At 35.6% G+C, this 27,860-nt stretch overlaps 1 protein-coding gene across 1 annotated transcript in view; it reads left to right on the top strand.

The window, feature by feature from the left end:
- Window positions 1-26,197, top strand: part of LRRC32 (leucine rich repeat containing 32) — an 82,855-nt gene extending 56,658 nt beyond the window's left edge. Inside the window, exon 3 of the mRNA XM_073669605.1 lies at window positions 24,036-26,197. Coding sequence (XP_073525706.1) covers window positions 24,036-25,928 — 1,893 coding nt within the window. The 3' untranslated portion in view covers window positions 25,929-26,197. The remainder of the gene's footprint in view (window positions 1-24,035) is intronic.
- Window positions 26,198-27,860: the final 1,663 nt, after the last annotated feature.

Below are 27,860 nucleotides of genomic sequence, written 5' to 3'. Positions count from 1 at the left end.
AGGGGATTGGCTTTCATACACAACAGCGGAAGAAGCCATGGTGCCACCCGCACACACTGTTCCTTGACCCTGGGGTTTGGCCCACAAAGTTCGGTTGCTTTGCTGTCATGTGCCTGATCATGCTGGTGGTGGTCAGGCTGCTAGTTTTGCCACCCCTGCTGATGCTAGCCTGGCAGGTGGTGCAAATGGCCTTTTTGGGGTTATCAGAAGAGTCTTTTAAAAACAACCAGTCTTGGGAAGACCTAACAGTTGTACTGGCAACTTCCTTTGTGTTGGTGTTATGGGGAACGGTTGCCTGCCTTCTGTCTGCGGCCACCACACTGCTTCTTCCTGCCTGTTGGGGTGCTCTGCCTCCCTCCCCCTGTGTGCTGCTGCCCTCTCTCTGCATGTCCTCCTGCCAGGTTGGGTCAGTTACTATATCATCCACCACCTCGTCTTCCACTTCCGCACCCTGGTCCTCCTCCTGACTTTCTGGCAATTGTGTCTCATCATCGTCCACCTCTTGTGACACTTTCCCACCGTCGCCTTCGTGTGACCGTGCCTGCTCAAATATTTGGGCGAGAGGCCTGAATCTAGAAATGGAAAAGTGAACAGCTCTTCAGAGTGTCCAAGTGTGGGATCAGTTGTCTCCGGGCACTGGGCATGGTGGGAGGAAGGAGGATCAGGGTGAGGAATATGCGGTCCAGACTCACGGCTACTGAGACTTGACCGTGTGGAAGACAGGGTGGTGGTGGTGGTGGCTAAGTGACTGGAAGCATTATCCGCTATCCAACCAACAACCTTTTGACACTGCTCTGGGTTCAATAGTGCTGTGCTGCGGTCCCCTAGGAATTGGGACAGGATGGTCAGGCGAGAAGATGTGGGTGTTTGTTGTGGCACAATTTCAGCTTGCCCACGGCCTTGTCCTCGGCCTCTGCATGCACCATTACCATCACGTCCAGTTCCCTTTCACTTGCCATGTGCCTTGCCCATTTTAAATGGAGGACAGTATCTTCCACGCTCACTACAAATGACTGAATTTGGAGCGAACTTATATGTGATCGGTGTGACGGAGAAAACACAGTTTTAAATAGCTGGATTTCTAGCGCTCTGATATGGAAAGGACCTGGCTGTATTCTGCAGTTCCAACAAGAAAACGGCGCAGAAAAAGCGATGTTCTTTGGATTGCTTTTTAAGCAAATAATGAGGATTAAGATCCAAAAAAAGTATTCCTGGCCCCTGAGACCTGGGCCTTTGTATAGAAATATCTAACAGCAGCAGAAGGCTGAACTGGAATGGAGCCTCTTGTGCTATATGCACTGCAGTCTGCTATATACCCTGCCTGCCTGCCTATATACACTGCCTGCCTGATATCTCTGCAGATGGATTAGTCCTCAGAAGGACTGTTTGTTGAGATGGATATGTGTAATATACTTCTGTTCTCCCTACACTACCTAATACACAAGCAAATCTCTCCCTAACGCAGCAGCTCTCCCTACACTGTCTGATCCGGAGTGACTGTGACGATCATGGCGGCGCCAGGTCTTATACAGACCTGATGACGCTGTGCGGCCAGCCAATCACTGTAATGCCCACAACCAACATGGCTACAGCATTACAATGAGTGGCAGGCAATCCCTGCATGTTGATTGGCTCTCTAAAAGGCGCCAAACATGCAGGGAGGAGACCAGAGCATCCACCCGAGCAGCCAGGAAATACTCGGCAAGCTCCGAGCATCTCGAGCAGTGAGATGCTCGGGCGAATACCGAGTACTTGCGAGTATTATCGCTCATCACTAATAAGTACTATAATACTGGCCCCTATGTACAAGAATATACCTACAATAATACTGCCCCATATGTACAAGAATATAACTACTATAATACTGCCCCTATGTACAAGAATATAACTACTATAATACTGCCCCCTATGTACAAGAATATACCTACAATAATACTGCCCCATATGTACAAGAATATAACTACTATAATACTGCCCACTATGTACAAGAATATAACTACAATAATACTGCCCCATATGTACAAGAATATAACTACTATAATACTGCCCCCTATGTACAAGAATATAACTACTAAAATACTGCCCCATATGTACAAGAATATAACTACTATAATACTGCCCCTATGTACAAGAATATAACTGCTATAATACTGCCCCATATGTACAAGAATATAACTACTATAATACTGCCCCATATGTACAAGAATATAACTACTAAAATACTGCCCCATATGTACAAGAATATAACTACTATAATACTGCCCCATATGTACAAGAATATAACTACTATAATACTGCCCCCTATGTACAAGAATATAACTACTATAATACTGCTCCTATGTACAAGAATATAGCTACTATAATACTACCCCTATGTACAATAATATAACTACTATAATACTGCTCTTATGTACAAGAATATAACTTATAACTACTATAATACTGCCCCTATGTACAATAATATAACTACTATAATACTGCTCCTATGTACAAGAATATAACTACTATAATACTGCTCCTATGTACAAAAATATAACTATTATAATACTGCTCTTATGTACAAGAATATAACTACTATAATACTGCTCCCTATGTACAAGAATATAACTACTATAATACTGCCCCTATGTACAAGAATATAACTACTATAATACTGCTCCCTATGTACAAGAATATAACTACTATAATACTGCCCCTATGTACAAGAATATATCTACTATAATACTGCCCCTATGTACAAGAATATAACTACTCTAATACTGCTCCCTATGTACAAGAATATAACTACTATAATACTGCCACTATGTACAAGAATATAACTACTATAATACTGCTCCTATGTACAAGAATATAACTACTATAATACTGCTCCTATGTACAAGAATATAGCTACTATAATACTACCCCTGTGTACAAGAATATAACTACTATAATACTGCTCTTATGTACAAGAATATAACTTATAACTACTATAATACTGCCCCCTATGTACAATAATATAACTCCTATAATACTGCTCCTATGTACAAGAATATAACTACTATAATACTGCTCCTATGTACAAGAATATAACTATTATAATACTGCTCTTATGTACAAGAATATAACTACTATAATACTGCTCCCTATGTACAAGAATATAACTACTATAATACTGCCCCTATGTACAAGAATATAACTACTATAATACTGCTCCCTATGTATAAGAATATAACTACTATAATACTGCTCCTATATACAAGAATATACTTACTATAATACTGCTCCATATGTACAAGAATATAACTACTATAATACTGCCCCTATGTACAAGAATATAACTACTATAATACTGCTCCTATGTACAAGAATATAACTACTGTAATACTGCTCCTATGTACAAGAATATAACTACTATAATACTGTCCCTATGTACAAGAATATAACTACTATAATACTGCCCCATATGTACAAGAATATAACTACTATAATACTGCTCCCTATGTCCAAGAATATAACTACTATAATACTGCCACATATGTACAAGAATATAACTACTATAATACTGCCCCCTATGTACAAGAATATAACTACTATAATACTGCCCCCTATGTACAAGAATATAACTACTATAATACTGCTCCTATGTACAAGAATATAGCTACTATAATACTACCCCTATGTACAAGAATATAACTACTATAATACTGCTCTTATGTACAAGAATATAACTTATAACTACTATAATACTGCCCCCTATGTACAATAATATAACTACTATAATACTGCTCCTATGTACAAGAATATAACTACTATAATACTGCTCCTATGTACAAGAATATAACTATTATAATACTGCTCTTATGTACAAGAATATAACTACTATAATACTGCTCCCTATGTACAAGAATATAACTACTATAATACTGCCCCTATGTACAAGAATATAACTACTATAATACTGCCCCTATGTACAAGAATATAACTACTATAATACTGCTCTTATGTACAAGAATATAACTTATAACTACTATAATACTGCCCCCTATGTACAATAATATAACTCCTATAATACTGCTCCTATGTACAAGAATATAACTACTATAATACTGCTCCTATGTACAAGAATATAACTATTATAATACTGCTCTTATGTACAAGAATATAACTACTATAATACTGCTCCCTATGTACAAGAATATAACTACTATAATACTGCCCCTATGTACAAGAATATAACTACTATAATACTGCTCCCTATGTATAAGAATATAACTACTATAATACTGCTCCTATATACAAGAATATACTTACTATAATACTGCTCCATATGTACAAGAATATAACTACTATAATACTGCCCCTATGTACAAGAATATAACTACTATAATACTGCTCTTAAGTACAAGAATATAACTACTGTAATACTGCTCCTATGTACAAGAATATAACTACTATAATACTGTCCCTATGTACAAGAATATAACTACTATAATACTGCCCCATATGTACAAGAATATAACTACTATAATACTGCTCCCTATGTCCAAGAATATAACTACTATAATACTGCCACATATGTACAAGAATATAACTACTATAATACTGCCCCCTATGTACAAGAATATAACTACTATAATACTGCCCCCTATGTACAAGAATATAACTACTATAATACTGCTCCTATGTACAAGAATATAGCTACTATAATACTACCCCTATGTACAAGAATATAACTACTATAATACTGCTCTTATGTACAAGAATATAACTTATAACTACTATAATACTGCCCCCTATGTACAATAATATAACTACTATAATACTGCTCCTATGTACAAGAATATAACTACTATAATACTGCTCCTATGTACAAGAATATAACTATTATAATACTGCTCTTATGTACAAGAATATAACTACTATAATACTGCTCCCTATGTACAAGAATATAACTACTATAATACTGCCCCTATGTACAAGAATATAACTACTATAATACTGCTCCCTATGTACAAGAATATAACTACTATAATACTGCCCCTATGTACAAGAATATAACTTCTAAAATACTGCTCCTATGTACAAGAATATAACTACTATAATACTGCTCCAATGTACAAGAATATAACTACTATAATACTGTCCCTATGTACAAGAATATAACTACTATAATACTGCTCCCTATGTACAAGAATATAACTACTATAATACTGCCCCTATGTACAATAATATAACTCCTATAATACTGCTCCTATGTACAAGAATATAACTACTATAATACTGCTCCTATGTACAAGAATATAACTATTATAATACTGCTCTTATGTACAAGAATATAACTACTATAATACTGCTCCCTATGTACAAGAATATAACTACTATAATACTGCCCCTATGTACAAGAATATAACTACTATAATACTGCTCCCTATGTATAAGAATATAACTACTATAATACTGCTCCTATATACAAGAATATAACTACTATAATACTGCTCCATATGTACAAGAATATAACTACTATAATACTGCCCCTATGTACAAGAATATAACTACTATAATACTGCTCCCATGTACAAGAATATAACTACTGTAATACTGCTCCTATGTACAAGAATATAACTACTATAATACTGTCCCTATGTACAAGAATATAACTACTATAATACTGCCCCATATGTACAAGAATATAACTACTATAATACTGCTCCCTATGTCCAAGAATATAACTACTATAATACTGCCACATATGTACAAGAATATAACTACTATAATACTGCCCCCTATGTACAAGAATATAACTACTATAATACTGCCCCCTATGTACAAGAATATAACTACTATAATACTGCTCCTATGTACAAGAATATAGCTACTATAATACTACCCCTATGTACAAGAATATAACTACTATAATACTGCTCTTATGTACAAGAATATAACTTATAACTACTATAATACTGCCCCCTATGTACAATAATATAACAACTATAATACTGCTCCTATGTACAAGAATATAACTACTATAATACTGCTCCTATGTACAAGAATATAACTATTATAATACTGCTCTTATGTACAAGAATATAACTACTATAATACTGCTCCCTATGTACAAGAATATAACTACTATAATACTGCCCCTATGTACAAGAATATAACTACTATAATACTGCTCCCTATGTACAAGAATATAACTACTATAATACTGCCCCTATGTACAAGAATATAACTTCTAAAATACTGCTCCTATGTACAAGAATATAACTACTATAATACTGCTCCTATGTACAAGAATATAACTACTATAATACTGTCCCTATGTTCAAGAATATAACTACTATAATACTGCTCCTATGTACAAGAATATAACTACTATAATACTGTCCCTATGTACAAGAATATAACTACTATAATACTGCTCCCTATGTACAAGAATATAACTACTATAATACTGCCCCTATGTACAAGAATATAACTACTATAATACTGCTACTATGTACAAGAATATAACTACTATAATACTGCTCCTATGTACAAGAATATAGCTACAATAATACTACCCCTATGTACAAGAATATAACTACTATAATACTGCTCTTATGTACAAGAATATAACTAATAACTACTATAATACTGCCCCCTATACAATAATATAACTACTATAATACTGCTCCTATGTACAAGAATATAACTACTATAATACTGCTCCTATGTACAACAATATAACTACTATAATACTGCCCCTATGTATAAGAATATAACTACTATAATACTGTTCCTATATACAAGAATATAACTACTATAATACTGCTCCATATGTACAGGAATATAACTATTATAATACTGCTCTTATGTACAAGAATATAACTACTATAATACTGCTCCCTATGTACAAGAATATAACTACTATAATACTGCCCCTATGTACAAGAATATAACTACTATAATACTGCTCCCTATGTATAAGAATATAACTACTATAATACTGCCCCATATGTACAAGAATATAACTACTATAATACTGCTCCTATATACAAGAATATAACTACTATAATACTGCTCCATATGTACAAGAATATAACTACTATAATACTGCCCCTATGTACAAGAATATAACTACTATAATACTGCTCCTATGTACAAGAATATAACTACTATAATACTGCTCCTATGTACAAGAATATAACTACTATAATACTGTCCCTATGTACAAGAATATAACTACTATAATACTGTCCCATATGTACAAGAATATAACTACTATAATACTGCTCCCTATGTACAAGAATATAACTACTATAATACTGCCACATATGTACAAGAATATAACTACCTTAATACTGGCCCCTATGTACTAGAATATAACTACTATAATACTGCTCCTATGTACAAGAATATAACTACTATAATACTGCCCCCTATGTACAAGAATATAACTACTATAATACTGCCCCCTATGTACAAGAATATAACTACTATAATACTGCCCCCTATGTACAAGAATATAACTACTATAATACTGCTCCTATGTACAAGAATATAGCTACTATAATACTACCCCTATGTACAAGAATATAACTACTATAATACTGCTCTTATGTACAAGAATATAACTTATAACTACTATAATACTGCCCCCTATGTACAAGAATATAACTACTATAATACTACCCCTATGTACAAGAATATAACTACTATAATACTGCTCTTATGTACAAGAATATAACTTATAACTACTATAATACTGCTCCTATGTACAAGAATATAACTACTATAATACTGCTCCTATGTTCAAGAATATAACTATTATAATACTGCTCTTATGTACAAGAATATAACTACTATAATACTGCCCCCTATGTACAAGAATATAACTACTATAATACTGCCCCTATGTACAAGAATATAACTACTATAATACTGCTCTTATGTACAAGAATATAACTACTATAATACTGCTCTTATGTACAAGAATATAACTACTATAATACTGCCCCCTATGTACAAGAATATAACTACTATAATACTGCTCCTATGCACAAGAATATAACTACTATAATACTGCCCCCTATGTACAAGAATATAACTACTATAATACTGCCCTCTATGTACAATAATATAACTACTATAATACTGCTTCTATGTACAAGAATATAACTACTATAATACTGCTCCTATGTACAAGAATATAACTACTATAATACTGCTCCTATGTACAAGAATATAACTACTATAATACTGCCCTGTATGTACAAGAATATAACTACTATAATACTGCTCCCTATGTACAAGAATATAACTACTATAATACTGCCCCTATGTACAAGAATATAACTACTATAATACTGCTCGTATGTACAAGAATATAACTACTATAATACTGCTCCTATGTACAAGAATATAACTACTATAATACTGCTCCTATGTACAAGAATATAACTACTATAATACTGCCCCCTATGTACAAGAATATAACTACTATAATACTGCCCCTATGTACAAGAATATAACTACTATAATACTGCCCCCTATGTACAAGAATATAACTACTATAATACTGCCCCTATGTACAAGAATATAACTACTATAATACTGCCCCCTATGTACAGGAATATAACTACTATAATACTGCTCCCTATGTACAAGAATATAACTACTATAATACTTTCCCTATGTACAAGAATATAACTAATATAATACTGCCCCTATGTACAAGAATATAACTACTATAATACTGCCCCCTATGTTCAAGAATATAACTACTATAATACTGCCCCTATGTACAAGAAAATAACTACTATAATACTGCCCCCTATGTACGGGAATATAACTATTATAATACTGCCCCCTATGTTCAAGAATATAACTACTATAATACTGCTCCTATGTACAAGAATATAACTACTATAATACTGCCTCTATATACAAGAATATAACTACTATAATACTGCTCCTATGTACAAGAATATAACTACTATAATACTGCTCCTATGCACAAGAATATAACTACTATAATACTGCTCCTATGTACAAGAATATAACTACTATAATACTGCCCCCTATGTACAAGAATATAACTACTGTAATACTGCTCCCTATGTACAAGAATATAACTACTATAATACTGCCCCTATGTACAAGAATATAACTAATATAATACTGCCCCTATGTACAAGAATATAACTACTATAATACTGCCCCCTATGTACAAGAATATAACTACTATAATACTGCCCCTATGTACAAGAATATAACTACTATAATACTGCCCCCTATGTACAGGAATATAACTACTATAATACTGCTCCCTATGTACAAGAATATAACTACTATAATACTGCCCCTATGTACAAGAATATAACTACTATAATACTGCCCCCTATGTTCAAGAATATAACTACTATAATACTGCTCCTATGTACAAGAATATAACTACTATAATACTGCCTCTATATACAAGAATATAACTTCTATAATACTGCTCCTATGTACAAGAATATAACTATTATAATACTGCCCCCTATGTTCAAGAATATAACTACTATAATACTGCCCCTATGTACAAGAATATAACTACTATAATACTGCCCCCTATGTACAAGAATATAACTACTATAATACTGCCCCTATGTACAAGAATATAACTACTATAATACTGCCCCCTATGTTCAAGAATATAACTACTATAATACTGCTCCTATGTACAAGAATATAACTACTATAATACTGCCCCTATGTACAAGAATATAACTACTATAATACTGCTCCCTATGTACAAGAATATAACTACTATAATACTGCCCCTATGTACAAGAATATAACTACTATAATACTGCCCCTATGTACAAGAATATAACTACTATAATACTGCCCCCTATGTTCAAGAATATAACTACTATAATACTGCCCCTATGTACAAGAATATAACTACTATAATACTGCCCCCTATGTACGGGAATATAACTATTATAATACTGCCCCCTATGTTCAAGAATATAACTACTATAATACTGCCCCCTATGTACAAGAATATAACTACTATAATATTGCTCCTATGTACAAGAATATAACTACTATAATACTGCCTCTATATACAAGAATATAACTACTATAATACTGCTCCTATGTACAAGAATATAACTACTATAATACTGCTCCCTATGTACAAGAATATAACTACTATAATACTGCCCCCTATGTACAAGAATATAACTACTATAATACTGCCCCTATGTACAAGAATATAACTACTATAATACTGCCCCCTATATACAAGAATATAACTACTATAATACTGCCCCTATGTACAAGAATATAACTACTATAATACTGCCCCTATGTACAAGAATATAACTACTATAATACTGCTCCCTATGTACAAGAATATAACTACTATAATACTGCCCCCTATGTACAAGAATATAACTACTATAATACTGCCCCCTATGTACAAGAATATAACTACATAATACTGCCCCTATGTACAAGAATATAACTACTATAATACTGCTCCTATGTACAAGAATATAACTACTATAATACTGCTCCTATGTACAAGAATATAACTACTATAATACTGTCCTCTATGTATAAGAATATAACTACTATAATACTGCTTCTATGTACAAGAATATAACTACTATAATACTGCTCCTATGTACAAGAATATAACTACTATAATACTGCTCCTATGTACAAGAATATAACTACTATAATACTGTCCTCTATGAATAACAATATAACTACTATATTACTGCTCCTATGTACAAGAATATAACTACTATAATACTGCCCCCTATGTACAAGAATATAACTACTATAATACTGCTCCTATGTACAAGAATATAACTACTATAATATTGCCTCTATATACAAGAATATAACTACTATAATACTGCTCCTATGTACAAGAATATAACTACTATAATACTGCTCCTATGCACAAGAATATAACTACTATAATACTGCTCCTATGTACAAGAATATAACTACTATAATACTGCCCCCTATGTACAAGAATATAACTACTGTAATACTGCTCCCTATGTACAAGAATATAACTACTATAATACTGCTCCTATGTACAAGAATATAACTACTATAATACTGCCCCCTATGTACAAGAATATAACTACTATAATACTGCCCCCTATGTACAAGAATATAACTACTATAATACTGCCCCTATGTACAAGAATATAACTACTATAATACTGCCCCCTATGTACAGGAATATAACTACTATAATACTGCTCCCTATGTACAAGAATATAACTACTATAATACTGCCCCTATGTACAAGAATATAACTACTATAATACTGCCCCCTATGTTCAAGAATATAACTACTATAATACTGCTCCTATGTACAAGAATATAACTACTATAATACTGCCTCTATATACAAGAATATAACTACTATAATACTGCTCCTATGTACAAGAATATAACTATTATAATACTGCCCCCTATGTTCAAGAATATAACTACTATAATACTGCCCCTATGTACAAGAATATAACTACTATAATACTGCCCCCTATGTACAAGAATATAACTACTATAATACTGCCCCTATGTACAAGAATATAACTACTATAATACTGCCCCCTATGTTCAAGAATATAACTACTATAATACTGCTCCTATGTACAAGAATATAACTACTATAATACTGCCCCTATGTACAAGAATATAACTACTATAATACTGCCCCCTATGTACAAGAATATAACTACTATAATACTGCCCCTATGTACAAGAATATAACTACTATAATACTGCCCCTATGTACAAGAATATAACTACTATAATACTGCCCCCTATGTTCAAGAATATAACTACTATAATACTGCCCCTATGTACAAGAATATAACTACTATAATACTGCCCCCTATGTACGGGAATATAACTATTATAATACTGCCCCCTATGTTCAAGAATATAACTACTATAATACTGCCCCCTATGTACAAGAATATAACTACTATAATATTGCTCCTATGTACAAGAATATAACTACTATAATACTGCCTCTATATACAAGAATATAACTACTATAATACTACTCCTATGTACAAGAATATAACTACTATAATACTGCTCCCTATGTACAAGAATATAACTACTATAATACTGCCCCCTATGTACAAGAATATAACTACTATAATACTGCCCCTATGTACAAGAATATAACTACTATAATACTGCCCCCTATATACAAGAATATAACTACTATAATACTGCCCCTATGTACAAGAATATAACTACTATAATACTGCCCCTATGTACAAGAATATAACTACTATAATACTGCTCCCTATGTACAAGAATATAACTACTATAATACTGCCCCCTATGTACAAGAATATAACTACTATAATACTGCCCCCTATGTACAAGAATATAACTACTATAATACTGCCCCTATGTACAAGAATATAACTACTATAATACTGCTCCTATGTACAAGAATATAACTACTATAATACTGCTCCTATGTACAAGAATATAACTACTATAATACTGTCCTCTATGTATAAGAATATAACTACTATAATACTGCTTCTATGTACAAGAATATAACTACTATAATACTGCTCCTATGTACAAGAATATAACTACTATAATACTGCTCCTATGTACAAGAATATAACTACTATAATACTCTCCTCTATGTATAAGAATATAACTACTATAATACTGCTCCTATGTACAAGAATATAACTACTATAATACTGCTCCTATGTACAAGAATATAACTACTATAATACTGTCCTCTATGTATAAGAATATAACTACTATAATACTGCTCCTATGTACAAGAATATAACTACTATAATACTGCCCCTATGTACAAGAATATAACTACTATAATACTGCCCCTATGTACAAGAATATAACTACTATAATACTGCTCCCTATGTACAAGAATATAACTACTATAATACTGCCACCTATGTACAAGAATATAACTACTATAATACTGCCCCCTATGTACAAGAATATAACTACTATAATACTGCCCCTATGTACAAGAATATAACTACTATAATACTGCTCCTATGTACAAGAATATAACTACTATAATACTGCTCCTATGTAAAAGAATATAACTACTATAATACTGTCCTCTATGTATAAGAATATAACTACTATAATACTGCTTCTATGTACAAGAATATAACTACTATAATACTGCTCCTATGTACAAGAATATAACTACTATAATACTGCCCCTATGTACAAGTATATAACTACTATAATACTGCCCCCTATGTACAGGAATATAACTACTATAATACTGCTCCCTATGTACAAGAATATAACTACTATAATACTGCCCCCTATGTACAGGAATATAACTACTATAATACTGCTCCCTATGTACAAGAATATAACTACTATAATACTGCCCCTATGTACAAGAATATAACTACTATAATACTGCCCCCTATGTTCAAGAATATAACTACTATAATACTGCTCCTATGTACAAGAATATAACTACTATAATACTGCCTCTATATACAAGAATATAACTACTATAATACTGCTCCTATGTACAAGAATATAACTATTATAATACTGCCCCCTATGTTCAAGAATATAACTACTATAATACTGCCCCTATGTACAAGAATATAACTACTATAATACTGCCCCCTATGTACAAGAATATAACTACTATAATACTGCCCCTATGTACAAGAATATAACTACTATAATACTGCCCCCTATGTTCAACAATATAACTACTATAATACTGCTCCTATGTACAAGAATATAACTACTATAATACTGCCCCTATGTACAAGAATATAACTACTATAATACTGCTCCCTATGTACAAGAATATAACTACTATAATACTGCCCCTATGTACAAGAATATAACTACTATAATACTGCCCCTATGTACAAGAATATAACTACTATAATACTGCCCCCTATGTTCAAGAATATAACTACTATAATACTGCCCCTATGTACAAGAATATAACTACTATAATACTGCCCCCTATGTACGGGAATATAACTATTATAATACTGCCCCCTATGTTCAAGAATATAACTACTATAATACTGCCCCCTATGTACAAGAATATAACTACTATAATATTGCTCCTATGTACAAGAATATAACTACTATAATACTGCCTCTATATACAAGAATATAACTACTATAATACTGCTCCTATGTACAAGAATATAACTACTATAATACTGCTCCCTATGTACAAGAATATAACTACTATAATACTGCCCCCTATGTACAAGAATATAACTACTATAATACTGCCCCTATGTACAAGAATATAACTACTATAATACTGCCCCCTATATACAAGAATACAACTACTATAATACTGCCCCTATGTACAAGAATATAACTACTATAATACTGCCCCTATGTACAAGAATATAACTACTATAATACTGCTCCCTATGTACAAGAATATAACTACTATAATACTGCCCCCTATGTACAAGAATATAACTACTATAATACTGCCCCCTATGTACAAGAATATAACTACTATAATACTGCCCCTATGTACAAGAATATAACTACTATAATACTGCTCCTATGTACAAGAATATAACTACTATAATACTGCTCCTATGTACAAGAATATAACTACTATAATACTGTCCTCTATGTATAAGAATATAACTACTATAATACTGCTTCTATGTACAAGAATATAACTACTATAATACTGCTCCTATGTACAAGAATATAACTACTATAATACTGCTCCTATGTACAAGAATATAACTACTATAATACTGTCCTCTATGTATAAGAATATAACTACTATAATACTGCTCCTATGTACAAGAATATAACTACTATAATACTGCCCCCTATGTACAAGAATATAACTATTATAATACTGCTCTTATGTACAAGAATATAACTACTATAATACTGCCCCCTATGTACAAGAATATAACTACTATAATACTGCCCCTATGTACAAGAATATAACTACTATAATACTGCTCTTATGTACAAGAATATAACTACTATAATACTGCTCTTATGTACAAGAATATAACTACTATAATACTGCTCCCTATGTACAAGAATATAACTACTATAATACTGCTCCTATGCACAAGAATATAACTACTATAATACTGCCCCCTATGTACAAGAATATAACTACTATAATACTGCCCTCTATGTACAATAATATAACTACTATAATACTGCTTCTATGTACAAGAATATAACTACTATAATACTGCTCCTATGTACAAGAATATAACTACTATAATACTGCCCTGTATGTACAAGAATATAACTACTATAATACTGCTCCCTATGTACAAGAATATAACTACTATAATACTGCTCCCTATGTACAAGTATATAACTACTATAATACTGCCCCTTTGTACAAGAATATAACTACTATAATACTGCTCGTATGTACAAGAATATAACTACTATAATACTGCTCCTATGCACAAGAATATAACTACTATAATACTGCCCCCTATGTACAAGAATATAACTACTATAATACTGCTCCTATGCACAAGAATATAACTACTATAATACTGCCCTGTATGTACAAGAATATAACTACTATAATACTGCTCCCTATGTACAAGAATATAACTACTATAATACTGCCCCTATGTACAAGAATATAACTACTATAATACTGCTCGTATGTACAAGAATATAACTACTATAATACTGCTCCTATGTACAAGAATATAACTACTATAATACTGCTCCTATGTACAAGAATATAACTACTATAATACTGCCCCCTATGTACAAGAATATAACTACTATAATACTGCCCCTATGTACAAGAATATAACTACTATAATACTGCCCCCTATGTACAAGAATATAACTACTATAATACTGCCCCTATGTACAAGAATATAACTACTATAATACTGCCCCCTATGTACAGGAATATAACTACTATAATACTGCTCCCTATGTACAAGAATATAACTACTATAATACTTTCCCTATGTACAAGAATATAACTAATATAATACTGCCCCTATGTACAAGAATATAACTACTATAATACTGCCCCCTATGTTCAAGAATATAACTACTATAATACTGCCCCTATGTACAAGAATATAACTACTATAATACTGCCCCCTATGTACGGGAATATAACTATTATAATACTGCCCCCTATGTTCAAGAATATAACTACTATAATACTGCTCCTATGTACAAGAATATAACTACTATAATACTGCCTCTATATACAAGAATATAACTACTATAATACTGCTCCTATGTACAAGAATATAACTACTATAATACTGCTCCTATGCACAAGAATATAACTACTATAATACTGCTCCTATGTACAAGAATATAACTACTATAATACTGCCCCCTATGTACAAGAATATAACTACTGTAATACTGCTCCCTATGTACAAGAATATAACTACTATAATACTGCCCCTATGTACAAGAATATAACTAATATAATACTGCCCCTATGTACAAGAATATAACTACTATAATACTGCCCCCTATGTACAAGAATATAACTACTATAATACTGCCCCTATGTACAAGAATATAACTACTATAATACTGCCCCCTATGTACAGGAATATAACTACTATAATACTGCTCCCTATGTACAAGAATATAACTACTATAATACTGCCCCTATGTACAAGAATATAACTACTATAATACTGCCCCCTATGTTCAAGAATATAACTACTATAATACTGCTCCTATGTACAAGAATATAACTACTATAATACTGCCTCTATATACAAGAATATAACTACTATAATACTGCTCCTATGTACAAGAATATAACTATTATAATACTGCCCCCTATGTTCAAGAATATAACTACTATAATACTGCCCCTATGTACAAGAATATAACTACTATAATACTGCCCCCTATGTACAAGAATATAACTACTATAATACTGCCCCTATGTACAAGAATATAACTACTATAATACTGCCCCCTATGTTCAAGAATATAACTACTATAATACTGCTCCTATGTACAAGAATATAACTACTATAATACTGCCCCTATGTACAAGAATATAACTACTATAATACTGCTCCCTATGTACAAGAATATAACTACTATAATACTGCCCCTATGTACAAGAATATAACTACTATAATACTGCCCCTATGTACAAGAATATAACTACTATAATACTGCCCCCTATGTTCAAGAATATAACTACTATAATACTGCCCCTATGTACAAGAATATAACTACTATAATACTGCCCCCTATGTACGGGAATATAACTATTATAATACTGCCCCCTATGTTCAAGAATATAACTACTATAATACTGCCCCCTATGTACAAGAATATAACTACTATAATATTGCTCCTATGTACAAGAATATAACTACTATAATACTGCCTCTATATACAAGAATATAACTACTATAATACTGCTCCTATGTACAAGAATATAACTACTATAATACTGCTCCCTATGTACAAGAATATAACTACTATAATACTGCCCCCTATGTACAAGAATATAACTACTATAATACTGCCCCTATGTACAAGAATATAACTACTATAATACTGCCCCCTATATACAAGAATATAACTACTATAATACTGCCCCTATGTACAAGAATATAACTACTATAATACTGCCCCTATGTACAAGAATATAACTACTATAATACTGCTCCCTATGTACAAGAATATAACTACTATAATACTGCCCCCTATGTACAAGAATATAACTACTATAATACTGCCCCCTATGTACAAGAATATAACTACTATAATACTGCCCCTATGTACAAGAATATAAGTACTATAATACTGCTCCTATGTACAAGAATATAACTACTATAATACTGTCCTCTATGTATAAGAATATAACTACTATAATACTGCTTCTATGTACAAGAATATAACTACTATAATACTGCTCCTATGTACAAGAATATAACTACTATAATACTGCTCCTATGTACAAGAATATAACTACTATAATACTGTCCTCTATGTATAAGAATATAACTACTATAATACTGCTCCTATGTACAAGAATATAACTACTATAATACTGCCCCTATGTACAAGAATATAACTACTATAATACTGCCCCTATGTACAAGAATATAACTACTATAATACTGCTCCCTATGTACAAGAATATAACTACTATAATACTGCCCCCTATGTACAAGAATATAACTACTATAATACTGCCCCCTATGTACAAGAATATAACTACTATAATACTGCCCCTATGTACAAGAATATAACTACTATAATACTGCTCCTATGTACAAGAATATAACTACTATAATACTGCTCCTATGTACAAGAATATAACTACTATAATACTGTCCTCTATGTATAAGAATATAACTACTATAATACTGCTTCTATGTACAAGAATATAACTACTATAATACTGCTCCTATGTACAAGAATATAACTACTATAATACTGTCCTCTATGTATAAGAATATAACTACTATAATACTGCTCCTATGTACAAGAATATAACTACTATAATACTGCTCCTATATACAAGAATATAACTACTATAATACTGCTCCTATGTACAAGAATATAACTACTATAATACTGTCCTCTATGTATAAGAATATAACTACTATAATACTGCTCCTATGTATAAGAATATAACTACTATAATACTGCCCCTATGTACAAGAATATAACTACTATAATACTGCCCCCTTGTATGTGGGACTGGAAGTGCTTTATATAATTCCATGTGTACAATCCCCTCTGCGATATACATATACGGTATATACTTGAGCACTTATGTCATTTTCCATGCTCTGCTATCCTGGAGATATAACAATACACAGATCTGAGCCAGATTCCTGTAAGAAAAGGAATCCGTGTAGAAGAGATGGGAGTATTTCCTCTGGGAAGCTTTCGTCCGCTCTTTGCTTCTGCAGATTTCTGGGCCGTTCGCAGTGAGGAAATGTCCCGCGGGACCTGAGGTGCATTCAGCCAGTTTTTCAGAAAAAGAAATAAACTCCAAGAATCTGTCATGTTTCCACCTCCTGAAACTGCGCAGATTGAAGCCGACATCCTGAGTTCTAGGAAATCTCTGCAGCTGAAGAGATACAACGTCACGTGACAAGAAACAAGTTGTTACATTGTTGCCACCATGTGCAGCGATGTATTGGCCCTGTGGGGGGCAGCATGTGCAATGCAACACCAGGGAGCTACATGGGGTAAACTGCCCCTCCAAATGTTTCCAGATTCATAAGGGGAGAATATTCTTATATTTCGGCACTACACTTGGCACTATATGGTGGTATTTGGTTCGCCCACCAAAGGCGTAATATGAAGTTCCTGGGTTACAGCAAAATCTGTAACAGGCTCCCTGGTACCATCTGCAATTTATAATAATGGTGACATGTTATATAGTAGTGGGTCAGAGAACTGGGCTACCCACATGACCACCCACTGGACCAATTATCATGCCAGTCCATGCAGAATTTTTGGGAATTTGGGTTGTCCTGGATTAGAAAAATATTGTTACTTTCTTCCAATAACTGCGTCATCTTTTTTTCGTATTTAAACTTAGCCCCCCATCAATTCCATATAAATGATGCAATACCACATACAACCTGTGCACCGGTGTGGCGCTGTTTCTGGAAGAAAACAGTTATTTTAAGCTACTATAACTCCAAAATACCCCTTTAGAAGTGTGCACCGTCATGTACAGTAAAACTGGAGGATGGATCCTTTATCCGTTGGGTTGAGTATGACATAACTGCTCCATCTTGGCCAAGAAATCTTGCATTCCCAGTGACATGAGGCAGCGGTGGTCTCCGGAGAGTACTTAGGAAGTGTTGCTCTTGGAAAGTAAACTCCATCTTCAATGGAAATATTTACCATTCTTTAACTGCGGCAGATTACTCCCAGCATCTGTTCTCTGACTATAACCTCCACCGGAGAACATCAAAGTGCCCTCTACACAAACATCAGCTGCAAGAATGTGCTTCATGTCCTGCTGGAATCTCATAGAGCTGAGTGATATCCAGAAAATAGCAATTAACATATCTCACGACCCATAAATCCACCTTCCCCATTAACATGTTCATTATTAGAGAGGATTCTAATTACTGCTGATTCCCTTGGAGGACCATGCATTGCAATGCCTCTTATGTCCTGCGGAGGCGCTGCAGGAAAACTAAGCAGGTTCTCTCACAGACCACAGCAGAACTCAGGGTTCCCCGCAGCAGAGCCCACTATGAGCAGCTTATTTTCTGGAGACTATTGAAATAGGGATAGTCCAAATCTGAGAACCCCTTTAACAAACTTTTTTTTTTTTAAATAAAGTAAAATTAATCAATTTAAAAAAAAAGTTTTTCTTTTTTGTCCCATAAACACCATCACTCTATTGCATGAGTGCTGTCTGGCATTGCAGCTGGTTCCCAGTGAAGTGAACGGGACTGACCTGCAATACCAGACGCAGCCTGTATCTAAGAGTGGCGCTATGTCTGGGGAAAAAAAAACAACATAGAATTAAAAGTTTTTTGTGGTTTTTTTTGCAAATAAAGCCTAATCATTGTAAATGGAAAACTTTTTAATAAACTTTTTTTGTTCAAAAACTCTGCTTGCTGTCAGAAAATAGGAACATCAGAAGACATTAAAAAAAAACTGCAACAATCTAAAATTTCTCATAGCTGAGGGGTCGTTGCAATCGCATCCAGAGGGAAAAGTCTCTGAGTTGTACATTTCAGCATAAATCTCTCTCCTGTCCTGATGGTTTGTTACAATGTATCAGCTGGCGATACGGATTACTCCACGCTCTGAGGACTGATGTGACAATGTGGCAAATCTTCAGTTGTGAGAAGAATTAGATCTGGACGACCCCTTTCATAAAGGCAACCTGTCAAGTGATTCATTCTTCCACCATGAATCCCCTGATAGGTTCCCTTTAATTATGGCTGCTGAATTTCTAGTTGAGAACAGCGGCCACTGCAGGACAAGTTTGGAATTACATCGTCTTTGTTGCGGCTCTAGATTCTGAGTATAGAAATATCTAGATAATATCTAGATAAGGACGGTTCTGATAAAAACACATACTTGAAGAAAAAAAATGGAAGGACGGGAAATTGTGGGGAGGAGATTTTTTTCTACAAGCTATCCTCTCCATTCCCTCCATACCACTGGGCGCCCATGGTGGGGTGAGGGATTGCTCTGGATTGCATCCCTCTTCATCATTATGACCTCTGTACCTCTGGTGATCAAAAGTTTACTGCCCCCTAGTGGATACTTTTTAGAAGGGAAAGGCCTCCATGGTTTACATCAAGTCTACCCATCTTTCCACCCCTGTCCTCTTGGCCAGCTGGACCGCAGTACAGGGGGTCAGTGGGGTAGGACCACCAAAAATTGGCTTTTCAAGGAAACCAGAGCAGCCAACACTTCTGTTACTCCAAGAGTCAACAATGGGCAAAGATCTTTGTCCTTGGAGCCAATAGGAAAAAAACAGCAAAAGTAGAAGGGGTCTTAAAGCGGTTGTCCACTAATGGAAAAACCCCAGCTCAATCATTCCAGGTCCCCAATTAAAATAATAATGATCAGTACTTCCTTTCCAGCAATGTCGGTGCCGCTTTTCCCGGAGAGTGACATGACTTGTTGTGTCTCGTCAGCTTCAGCCTTTACTATTTCGGCAGAGCGGACGTCCACCCTGATGGGATATTGATGAGCTGCAGCCAGTACATTTGCTGTACAACAAGTCATGTCACTCTTCGGCTGCATTGATACCAGTTCGTACTCATATGGAGTACAGATGATGGCAGTGCCTTCATCACTGCCATCATCTGTACTCCAGTTCTGATATTAATGCAGCTAAAGTCGGCAAATAGAATGGGGAGAGTCTGGTTTTGGAAGTTGCTTACGTCAATTTTTTTTTTGATTTGCAAACTTTCAAAACTTTCCAAACTGGACAAAAAGAGAATATATATATATAAGTTTAGTTACTCTTTAAGGATAGGCAACTGATCGGTCTTGAGTGATCCTGACTGTGGTTGGTGCAACCCCAAGTATAAAAACTGTCAAATTCCACCTTCCTAAAGGGTCCCACCACCAGGCATTATCCTTGATGTTGTGACTTCCCCTTTAAATCTCATATCCATCCATGCGATAGTCATTGCTGCCACCATGTATACATGCGTTACGATGAGAACATATGTAAGTCCAGCGAGAGGCACACAATTGTATTCTACAGCCCCATCTGGCTCCGCGGCGCGATGTTTGCAGGACTCATGTGAAGCAGATGTCTCTCCACAGCTTCAGCAATTAGCACAAACTCCCACAGCTCCGGTCACGGGGATTTTTCTTTGGTGGATTTGCCAAATGGACGATGCATTGAAGATGGGGCTGTGATAGATTAACCAAGCCGAGCTCTGTATCTGGAGAATGAGCCGCTCCGGGGGCAACTTGTTAATAACCACATTTAGGGAAAACATGAAGCAGAAGTATAATGAAGAGCAGCGCTCGTTACACAAAACTCCTGTAAACTGCGGAGGAGAGCGAAGGTTTTGGTTGTGCCGTCTATTCCATCGCTCAGGTCCCTTTAAAGGTGCAAAAAATTAGGCAGAAGTCAATTAACCAAAAAGGCTTCCCTTTCATTTACTATGGGGCCCTTAGAGGGGGGGCCCCACTCCATCGATGGAGGTTCCAGCTTTGGCACCCCAATACTAACATAATAGGGTTGAGGAAACCCACTCAGGGGTCAGTCCACCCTACCATTGTGGCAATTTTAGAAAAGATAGTGGCAGCCTTAAAAGGAAAAGCTTCATTTGGCCACAGACTCAAAGGGATAATCCAATTAATCCACAGGATAAATGTGTGATCGATGGGGGGAATCCAACCACGGAGTACTTCTCGATCTAGTCGTGCCCATGCGTGTCCAGCACTGTGTTCACTTCTTTGGTTCTGTGTGAGTGGTAAAGCGCATGTGTGTCCAGGGTTCCTAGCCATAGTGTCACGCAAGGTGTGGGAAAAACTTAGTGCAATTCTAAGGGAAGAGGGAAAGGGAACCCAGACTCTAGGGAAAGGGGGGAAGTGGAGACCCCATAGGTGGATCTAGCATCACCCTGTCTCCCCTAATGTCCCAATATTGGCTCTTCACTAATCGCCGCACGCGTGCCTCGCCCTGTCTTTTGCTGGCGTATGGCTAAGGCTAGGGAAGGGAGGAGATGAGCACTAGTCGATCTCCACTAAACACTATAGACAACAAGAAAGGACAAACAGGGGAAAATTGCTTAGCTTTAGACGACTCCAGAGAAATACACGTCCTCAAGCTCCAGAGAGGGCAAAGCCTTCACAAGTAGTAATGAATATCGCCGGCACCTCCCTCTGAAACACAGCAGGTATTTATACACCCAAGCCAGAGTGTTAAACAGCCAGAGGGAGGTAGCCACTGGGTCCTAGAGACAGCCTCTAAGAAGATGTCTGTAATGCCAAACGTAGAGATCTCCTGCAACCAACTGCAGGGCGACTGTCTGTCAATTCTGTGGAGTGGTGGTCTTATCGCTTAGTTCACACAGAGACCCCATGACCAAGTGTCCTCTGATGATACATTTAGCTTCTATCCTGAGGATATGTGGTGGGTGGAGCAACCCCTTTAAACGGATTGTGTCATCTATGCACCCCCTGTACACACACCCTGTTACTATTTGTGGATGTCATATTTATGGGCTCACGGCTTAGGGAAGGAACTGAACTCCTCGTTGCTGATTTATGACCACAGACCACATCAAAGTTGAGCTGAAATTTGATGTGGTCATAAAACAGAAGAGATCTCAGAAAAAAAAGAGCTCCAAAATCTATTTTAGAGAAAAAGATCACTGATGGATTCTCAACTTGCAATGTGTAGGAAAACAAAGAGGTCTAGGAGCTTTGACGTTCAACATAAAGTCAAAAAGCCTAAATTCTGTTGAAATGGGTTTGATAAAACTCTTCTGCATCTCATTCCATATCATGTTGCTCCTATTAATATTTTTCTGTTTCCTCTTCCCTGACAGATAAACACGGTGGCACATTGTCAGAACAAATCTTTTCAAGAGATTCCACTAGGACTTCCCGTGAACATTAATATTCTCTATATGTCTAAGAATGACCTCCGCAACCTCACCAAGACCCCGCTGGCTCTGTATTCCTTCATAGAGACCCTTGATCTAAGCAGCAACAAGATACAATATATCCAGCCCGATACCTTTGAGGACATGATCAATTTGAAGGAAATCAATCTTTCTGATAACTATTTGGACAAATTTGCAAGCTATGGGTCACCAGACGTAGGTCACTTACCCAACGTCCAAAAGTTGGACTTGTCAAGGAATAGCTTGTACGACGATATTATCGGACACTTTTTAAAACATGCTCCTCTCCTTCGTTACCTTTCTCTTTCAGAAAACAGCATCACAATGATTTCTCCGGAAATGTTTTCAGGGACGCCATCTCTAGAAGAACTCGACCTTCATAACAATATCATCATGGACATCGAAGAAGGTTCTTTTGAGCACCTTGTTCATCTCAAAAAAATTAACCTTGCCATGAACTCCATCACCTGCATCTCTCAATTTAACCTCCGACAGCTCGAAAGTCTAAATCTCAGCAAAAACAGTCTGCAATCATTTTACACCTCTGAATCCGACGAAGAATATCAGTTGAGATACGTTGACCTCAGCGACAACAAACTAGTACGTTTCCCAGTTTTCCCAAATGTCAACAATATAATTTTCTTGAACTTATCTATGAACTTTATCCGGTGCGGAGAAGAAATGTCTCAGAAGAAGTATAGCTGGTTGGATGAGGATGGTGGGAGGAATGCAAGTATGGTTCATTTACTAAAACTTACTCATCTAGACTTGAGTTACAATAACATCCAGTCCATCGCCGAAGACATCTTTACCACCATGCCGATGCTGAAATTTGTCAACCTGAGCAGAAATTGCCTTCAGTCTTTTCAATTTGGAGACATAGTTAGACTGAATTCTTTGGAAGAACTGGACTTGAGTGAAAATTCGATACAGAACATGTCCCTTGGTACAGGCTCGTTACCATCTTTGCAAGTCCTCTACTTACAAAATAACCAACTTCAGGTGGTGGAATCTAGAACCTTCCAACATCTTCCCAGCATTGCCACCATTGACCTTCAAAACAATAATGTTGACTTGTGTGGCATGAACTTGGAAGCTGCGAAACAAAAACCAAAGACCTTCGCTTGTTTATATTTTTATAACATTCCGACTTTACAATATTTAAACCTCCAGCAGAATATGCTGAAAACTCTACCGCAATATGCGTTTTTCGGCACACCGTTGACTTTTCTTGACATCTCAATGAACCTTGGACTTACCATCAAACCAAATGCCTTGAAGGGATTGGAAAGTTCTCTTGAAGTTCTACACATTGAAGATAATTCTCTCGTTCAGGTAAATGTTGACTTGCCTCTTTTAATCCAACTTAGGTATCTAAACCTCTCAGGGAACCAATTGACGTGGCTTCCATCTTGGAACAAGAATTGTCTTTTGGAGACGCTAGACTTGAGTAATAACAGCTTCAGCAATCTGAAGGAAAGTAATATCCCTGTTTTGGAAAATACTTTAAAAACTCTTTCTTTGTATGGAAACCCTCTTAGCTGCTGTGCAAATTCTTGGATCACCCATATGGTGAGACGGAACATGGCGGACATCATAGGTCTTGATGCCACCATGTGTCAGAACTCTGATGGGGAAAGAGTAGAGATACTTCTAGGTCAGAACGATTCCGACAACTGTGAAGAAGAGGAGATGAAAGACACCAATATAGTCATTATTATAACTATAGCCCTGGTCTTACTGGTTACTGCCATAGGTGTGGGATTGTTGGGTTTTTACTGCAAACAAAAAGTCACCCAACAATTTAAAGCTTAATATGAAGGACCAGTTGAGGACTTGTCAAAGGTTCTTTACGGCAGCTCCTTGACCTTGAAATACAACGGCATAATTGGAAACCAAAAGACTTGATTTGACCCAAACGCTAAGGAACTTTGAATGTTTTTATTTGTCACCACGGTAGGTGATCGTCTCTGGACTATGAACTATTTTGCATTTCTGCAGAAGCCCATATTTTCTGAGAAAATCCTTTATTTTGTACTTCCTATGGCAGGTTTCAATATAAAGGAAAACATTTATAAAATACAGGTGGTGGTTCTATTTTTTTATACATTATATAGAGTTAAAAAAAGGACATAGAATAAATTGTAGTATTTGTTGAGATTTGGTTTGCAAACCCCTGGATGGAGGGCATGGGGCAAAAACAGAAAAATAAGTCAATCGTGGTAATAAATAATGGCGTCCATTGAGTTTCTCTACATACGGTGGTCTGTAGAATAGAGAGCTGGTGCCCAGGATGGGCCGGTTCCCTCCTTTCTCACGATTGTTCAGGGGTTCCTCACCAGTTATCCTACACTATTTGGGTACTAAATTATTACCAAAATATGAAGATGGGTTTTGTGCCCAAGCCAAGTGGGCTGGTCATGCTATATGCCAGGATGGTAGCCGGGATGGTAGCCATTCCACCATAACCAGCGTAGTAAAAGGAGTATTTGCTCCGATTGCCTCCTGTTCCTGGCTGCCACCGTTTTGCCGCTGCTTCCTGACATTGCACCACCCTACTGTAGGAAACATGTATATGTGGACCTCTTGAACGAACAGTAGGGTCGAATTGCCATCCAACATCAAATTACCCTGGGTTTTATGAAAGACCCTCACCATTGCTTTGAGACTTTAGGCTCCTGTCCTGTTGGCCTGTATCTCCTGACCATGTCTACCCATCTGTTGCCAGTCCTTGACCCAGTGTGTCTGACCATGAATGACCAAACTAACAAACCGGATTCTGTGATGACTCTCAATTTCTGAAAAGAATCCCACAGATACTTAAAGGGATTATCTGGCTCCCCTCATTTTGGCATTGGGTGGTGTTCCCGACCCACAGCTATCTATCGGCAGGGATCATACACCTGTCCTAATGAATCCTAATGACTATGACAGGTGCACTGCAGATATCTGTGGATGTAAAGTCACCTCCCAATATTAAAGTGAGCGCAGCCAGATTACCCCTTTGAAGGAGTTGCACAGAAGTAGAGCGGCAATGGGTTTTTTCCAAATCACATTAAAAATAAAAATTAGAAATCTTGCAATTCTCACACTGGTCACTAGGGCATGTTTAGACTACAACTTCCTCTTGTTTCAGGAAATTAACATTTACATTAGCAGCAATGAAAAGACTCTGACCCTGTCTTATGTATTGAAGCATCTAATGAGTGTGTGCAGAGATCATTGAGAAGGGAGGAAGAGCAGTAGAGCTGTGACATCACCTATTGTGAATGGTGGATCCTGTGTTATCTACTGTATATAGTGGTGTTATCAGTCATTGTACAGGAGGGGGAGGAGGTGAGCTGTGACATCACCTATTGCGAATGGTGGATCCTGTGTTATCTACTGTATATAGAGGTATTATCAGTCATTGTACAGGAGGAGGTGAGCTGTGACATCACCTATTGTGAATGGTGGATCCTGTGTTATCTACTGTACATAGTGGTGTTATCAATCATTGTACAGGAGGGGGAGGAGGTGAGCTGTGACATCACCTATTGTGAATGGTGGATCCTGTGTTATCTACTGTATATAGTGGTATTATCAATCATTGTACAGGAGGGGGAGGAGGTGAGCTGTGACATCACCTATTGTGAATGGTGGATCCTGTGTTATCTACTGAATATAGAGGTGTTATCAGTCATCGTACAGGAGGAGGAGGTGAGCTGTGACATCACCTATTGTGAATGGCTGATCCTGTATTATTTC

Source organism: Phyllobates terribilis, unplaced genomic scaffold (assembly GCF_046119375.1).
Source record: "Phyllobates terribilis strain yellow unplaced genomic scaffold, ASM4611937v1 Scaffold_2__4_contigs__length_985480577, whole genome shotgun sequence".
Taxonomy (NCBI): domain Eukaryota; kingdom Metazoa; phylum Chordata; class Amphibia; order Anura; family Dendrobatidae; genus Phyllobates; species Phyllobates terribilis.
Note: the sequence above shows the minus strand (reverse complement) of the source record. Positions and strands in the feature narration are given on the sequence as shown.